A 6,598-nucleotide genomic window follows, 5' to 3' on the forward strand; every position below is an offset into this window, starting at 1 on the left:
TGTTCTTTTTATATATACACTCACATTTTTAATCAATTTTATTGCTGTTTTATTGTTTCTTAAAATCTAAAGTTGTATTTGTGATCTTAAATCATTTGCATTTTAAAGATACGTCTTATTTCTCTTTGTCAATCATTTTATGTAAAGCACTTTGAATTACGCTTGTGTAAGAAATCTGCTATATAAATAAACTTGACTTGCCTTGCCTTGCCTAAACCAAAACCAATTACTTTCATTTGAACTAAATTAAAATATTAAAAGAAAAACAACAACCAAAGCTTGAGATAGAAATGTCTTATTTTGCATATTAAATATGAACCTACACTTAATCAAGTTTCTTTTCAATTGAGCAAAGGAAAACTTACATTACCAACAGGCAAATGATTGTAATACCTCTCCAAAAGAAAGCTTGTTGTTTTATTCATTTTTGTATTAATACGCCTCTAAGATGCCTCAATCAGAGCTCAAAGAGACCAATATGTTTCTACGATTCCTTTGATCACGATCTGTTCCAAAAACATCCTTTTTTTCCGAGTTCATTTGTGATTTGCTGCTAAATGATTCTGACAGAATAGCTGCTTATTGCATTAATTAATATTAATTAAAATTGCTATTAATATAAAATCTCTTTACACGTTAATTTAGCAGACATTAAATTGTCTGAAAGTCTAAAAATCTGACTGATGTCAACATTTTGTAATAGCCATGTACAGTTCTTGCACATTTTTAATTAAAATATGTCTGTGTTAGGGGAGTGCACTGCCTGATAATAACTAAATAAATGTTTACAATGATTGAATACAAGACAGGGTTGAAGCACATTGTGGCAAACTAAATTGTTGGGAATATGAAATGTTTTTGCAGTGCTGTGGCTTTGCAGTGATTCTGCCCTGTTTTTTTTGTGTGTCTGTTGATGTCACCTCCATATGGGCACGATAAGTCGACATCTCAGTCCTTTTTTGGTGCATCTTTGACGTATAACTCACATCCTGGGGTAAACGTGTCATTCTCAGTTACTCTATGAGCTCTCATGCTGCCAAGTGACAGATAGTACTGAATGACTTATGAGTGCATGAGCAGAAGGTGCATCTATTTAGCCTTTGCGCAAATTATGCATGCCCAAAACTTAATGTCGGTCAGTTTACTTGGCCTGAGGCTCAGGTTACTTGAACTTTTATTTACTGATGCTGTACAGAGTATTGACCTGTGTACAAATGTGTCCATAATATACATTTTCACTCTTAGCTCATCTCGTCATCATCACTGACAGCATAATAGCAACCAAAATACAGATGCAATACTGTGTTATTTATAATTATATATTTCATTTTTGAGTGGGGCTTTTTTAGAAACCGAATTAAGGTGGCCATGCTCTGCTGGGAGTGATGCAAATATTGGTGTTTAATAATTCATAAGACTGAAAGAAGGTAACTGAATTTAAACACAAGCAAATGGATTGCCCAATTTATTAATTAAATTTATGATAAGCGACTCTAGGCAATGACCTTGTTAGATCAGTTTAATTGCACATATGATAAGAAATAAAGACAATGCTGATTTTTACACAATTTTGCGTTATTATTTATAGACAACAAGCTGCCACTTACGAAATCCAAAGTCATTGAATGAACATTCCGCTTACGCATCTACAAACGAGGCCCATATGAACTTATCATATCTCTATCGTCCTAACGTCTGCAACATCTTATGAGTTTGTGAAAAGCTTTTTTAAAGTCATCGTTCGACATGGTGTATATTATTGGGTTGATCAATGAGTTGAGGTAACCAAGCCATGTGAAAAAGTCAAAGAGTTCTGGAGAAAACCCACAGGACGGACAGAGAGGAACCAGCAGCGCGAAGATGAAAAACGGCAGCCAGCAAACAATATAGGCTCCCAATATAATGCCCAGCGTTTTAGTGGCTTTCCTCTCCCTCGCAGCCGATATTCTCTTTTTCTCCAGAAGTGAGTCGGATACAGTTACTCTGATCTGGTTGTCACTGTTCATGGAGCCGGTGTCAGAGCAAAGATCTTGCCGTCCACAATGCAAGGGAGAAGTCGAAGCCACCGATGCTGGTGAATTCGTGATTAAGTGCGCCGAAGTGAGTCTTTTCCCCGCTTTCTTGGGGGACTGTTTCAAGATGCGCTTCCGCGCCTCCACGTATATCCTCCCGTACAACGCGATGAGCAGCAGCGTGGGGATGTAGAAAGCCCCAAATGTGGAGTAGACGGTGTAAAAGATGTGGTCTGTGTTCACCGTGCAGGTGGTCAGTTCCCCTGCCTTCACCTGTCGCCAGAAAAAAGGAGGCAGAGAGATGGAGATGGCGATGATCCACGCGGTCGCCACCATTCCCGCGGCGCGCGCTTGGGTACGTTTCTTGGCGTACTCGACCGCGTCCGTTATAGCCCAGTATCGATCCAAAGCAATTACGCACAGGTGAAGAATAGACGCGGTGCAACAGGTTATATCTGAGGACAGCCAAATGTCGCAAATAATCTGCCCGAGCGTCCACTCGCGAGTGACCGTGTAAAGCGCGCAAATAGGCATTACGAGCACCGACACCAAAAGGTCCGTGACCGCCAGGGACGCGATCAAGAAGTTCGCCGGTGTCTGGAGCTTCCTCGATTGGGAAATAGTCGCGATGACGAACGCATTGCTTAATATTGTGGCGAGAGTTAAAACGCCGAGAACTAACGCCAACGTGACTTGGAAAGCAAAACTTGTATCGTCTTCGTCAGTTTTAGGGATTAAAGTCACATTAGCGCCGGGGCTGGTCGAACTGTTTAAAACCGGGTCGAAATGTGCAGATGTTGGCTTGAAGTGACCGCTGCGCTCCATGCCAGAAGACATATGTTAGCCTATATTTTCTCCTTTCAGTGTGACATATCTCTGCCTATAGAGTTCATTTTAAAAATGCCGAATTTTCTCCGCTTCATGATTTCTGTCACTTCCAGACCGACGCTCCTCAGTGGTTTGCTATATGCAGAGGTACCTTTCCGTTTCATTGTCTTTCTCAAACGTCTTCAAGAATAAAATAAAAAAATGCATTCATCTTCAAACAACGTAATAGTTGCCAAACACAATTAAGAATCCAAGAAGTTGTGTAAGAAAATAGGCTATGCCTAAGCCTTCCATCACTCTTCAGTGATAATCTGGCTTCACTTTCCCAAACGAGTCATCTTTAAAGGTGGATACTTTGCCCGCTAGCGACGGCAATTTTTCATAGGTTTCACTGATAGGCGGGTGCGGGGTCCTTGCTTTTTATAGGGCTCTGATGCAAAAGTTGCAGCTTTGATAACCACGATCTTCTAGTTTGGGAGAGAAAGCCAGCCTCTGGGTCTTAGTGCTGCACAGTTCTTATTATTTCATTTAATTAAAAAGTAAACAATGTAGCTATTTCTTGTGACCTAAAAGGTATGCTTTTGTTTTATTCCATAGAACATGCAATGATTTGTTTTATCTTTACACGTCTCTTTTTTGCACAACTTACAACATTGATGATGACAGTAGTAATTTCTTAATCGTTTTAAAGCTCTGTATTTGTTTTCAGATGCATCTGGCTGCCCCAGAGTACCTGCTACCTGATATATTTTTAAAGCAGGGAAATAAAATACAGTCAGTGGGCTATATTCGTTTCTGAACGTTGAGTTCACAAGCCACAGTCAATGTCTTTCGTTTTCTAGATCTCAGTAGTTCATTGATCTCGAAGTTGTTATGCACACCTGCGAACATTTGTCAATTCAATTAGATCAGACCAGACGGACAACAAACACACAAATCAATTTCTGCAACTAAAGTCTTCTAAATGGGTTTTACTGCTCTGATAATAATAACTGATAATAAAATCAGCCTGAAAATAAGCTGTACATTGAAACTATTAAATCTCCAGTCACCCCTGTGGTATCTGAAAAGACCTGTCTGTCATCACAAATTTCCTTTACTGCCCAACTGTAACCTAAACAATTGCTTGACCTTCATTATATAATCACTGAGTAAGCAGGGGTGCAGTAAAGTGAATTATAATCTATTGAGCGCTTTTGTCAATACAGTTCGTTGTCATCCTCTGTCCTGGCGAATGCCCTCTTCATTTGTTCGTTTCTCGTGGTTGTATGTAATTGTGTTTTAATCATTTGATACACACACTTTATTCTCACATGACAAGGCTGTAACTGACAGTCATTTGAGAAAGCGATATTTTAACGTGTGCCTTTAGGTAGGCGTGAGTTAAGTGTATAGGACTGTAAAACAGAGGCGACGATTGTCTTATGTAATGTTTGCACGTAGATAGCGAAGTGAAAAGAGGAGGGCTGTTTAAATATATGTTCATCAAACTAACTAAATAAGCTCTTACTAACTGATGGGTCAAAAAATGAAAAATTATATTTATGTGCAAGAATAGCAGGCTGTCACAGGGCAAATACATTTTAAAGACCAGATGAAAAAGAGTTTCCAAGCGATCACATGTCAGTTTATAAGCATCAGTTTCTTATAGAATGTTCCAGATGTAATGGAAAGCTTTATGGCCCACTTCACAAAATGGAGTTGGTTCCTGTTTCTGAGGATTTGTCATCACAGCAACCCGTTACATATCCCCCATCAGGCTATCACTTCATATTTTACAGTACTTAAATGTCAGATGTTGAGGCTGTTTTGAAGATGTATGATGTTTTATAGAAATTCAAAACCGTAAATCATAGGAAATAGCTGTACTTTTGCAAAAAATGCTCGGTAACTGAAGAAAATAGTTTTTTGAAAAGGCTTTTGGATGATGTAAACTACTTTCCCTTGCTCTTATTGTAATGACCAGTGCCACTAGTCATTTCTCATCGCTGGTTAACACAATTACATATTCTCTTGTGGAGTCATTGAATATAGAATATGAGCATCATGGAGTTGCCAAAGAGTCTCTACCTCATTGCCTATTGAAACTACGCTCCCGAAGGTCATATAATATACGGCATAGTTTAAACTCAAGCGAGTAGCGGATTGCTTATGTATTTATGGGACGTTCAGGAGTGGTGTGAGGGTTGGGCCCAGATCTCCAGCACTTGTGTGACTCTGCTGCATTGTCAGGCTATCTGAATATGAATTATACATTTGTGTTCTTCCTTGGACAGATTTTCAAACAGAATTGAATAAAAACGTTTTGTAATCTCTTTGTAAAAAGATGTTTTTCCCAAACATCTTTGACGTTCCCTCTTCACACACCCCTCAACCTTTGTTCTACTGTTAGAAAAAATATATAATTCTTCTGTCAGCCTACTATAGATGTAATGGTAGGCTTAAAGAATTGAAAATTTGTTGTTCAATCAAGAGATCAACTTTAAAGATTTGTGCAATTCCATGCATAAACGTATGAGTCTTGTGCCTAGAAAATATAACAGAGGATTTGTATATCACAAAACCTAGTTTTTCCACGGTCACATAAGTATACAAGATCCAAGTTAAAAAATAAATTGTTGACATGCCCTTTAACATCCGACCCAATGTGATTTTTTAGGTCACTAGACTCATTCCTTGTTAAAGGGATATTTCTCTCAAAAATGTGTTCATACTTTTATCATTTTTGAAAGACATTAGAGTAAAGTATATGACTTTTAATAGATGTTTTGAGAAATGTCTCGGTGGCTTTGTGTCCATACAATGGAAATCAATGGGGGTCAATGTTATTTGGTTACCAACGTTCTTTAAAATATCTTCTTTTGTGTTTTGCAGAGCTTTGGAAAGACATGAGGGTGAGTAAATGAAAGAATTTAATTTATGGGTGAACTATCCCTTTAATGTTTTTAGTTTCTTTCTTCAGTTTATAAAATTTCTGGCTTTGACACCATAAAACCATAAAACAGATTACGCCACCTGACACAGAACCTCTATCCCCTGTAGTCAAATGTCATGTACTTTGCAATGAAACAAATTTTTTTCTATTGATTCAAATTCGTCTAGATGCTGTAATGTTACACACTATGTAATTTTAGGCTTGTAGCCGTTGACAACTTGCCTGTTGTCATACCGCAATATGTGGCATTGATATCATCTAGAAATTACACTGAAGGTGAATGGAGCAGAAATTTGTTAGGACGTCCAACCCTATACTGTAGGCCTGTACAGTACATCTAAGCAGAAGTTAAAGTGAGTTTACTTTATTAAATGACTTAACCTTCATAACTCATCAGGCAAATGTGATTCTTTGGGCATCAGTGGTGATGGTGGTGATGAATTTATGGCCTCTGCTTAGTTTACCGTCAACGCAGACAATTATGTCTGCTCAGTATGTCTTGATTGATGTATTGTGTCAGAATAGCCCTTCGACTGGTTAACGGTGTAATGTAAGAATGCTGTTCTAGCTCCCAGGGTGAGTCTGTGTCATCTAGACACTTGTTTTCATTTTGAAAATGCCAATAAAGTATTTTGTGCCTAGACAAAGTGGGCAATTTCCCAGAGCCAGATTAAGTCTTGTCCTAGACTAGAAATGATGAATGAAGGATTACTATTTTCAGTGAAATTTAACCTAGGATGTTGACTAATTTGCACTTGGGAGGACGGAAAGTTTCCCAAACACAGATTAAACCCGGTTATACACTTGGGAAATCCCAAAAGTC

The 6,598-nt window shown here is 38.3% G+C and overlaps 1 protein-coding gene across 1 annotated transcript; it reads right to left on the reverse strand.

Moving 5' to 3' along the window:
* Positions 1-1,248: 1,248 nt before the first annotated feature.
* On the reverse strand, positions 1,249-3,244 carry htr1b (5-hydroxytryptamine (serotonin) receptor 1B). The gene has a single exon (XM_057344181.1). It carries the CDS (start codon positions 2,847-2,849, stop codon positions 1,689-1,691), a length of 1,161 nt encoding a protein of 386 aa, XP_057200164.1. The 5' UTR covers positions 2,850-3,244; the 3' UTR covers positions 1,249-1,688.
* Between the last annotated feature and the right edge of the window lie 3,354 nt (positions 3,245-6,598).

Source organism: Triplophysa rosa, linkage group LG10 (assembly GCF_024868665.1).
Source record: "Triplophysa rosa linkage group LG10, Trosa_1v2, whole genome shotgun sequence".
In the NCBI taxonomy this organism is placed as follows: Eukaryota; Metazoa; Chordata; class Actinopteri; order Cypriniformes; family Nemacheilidae; genus Triplophysa; species Triplophysa rosa.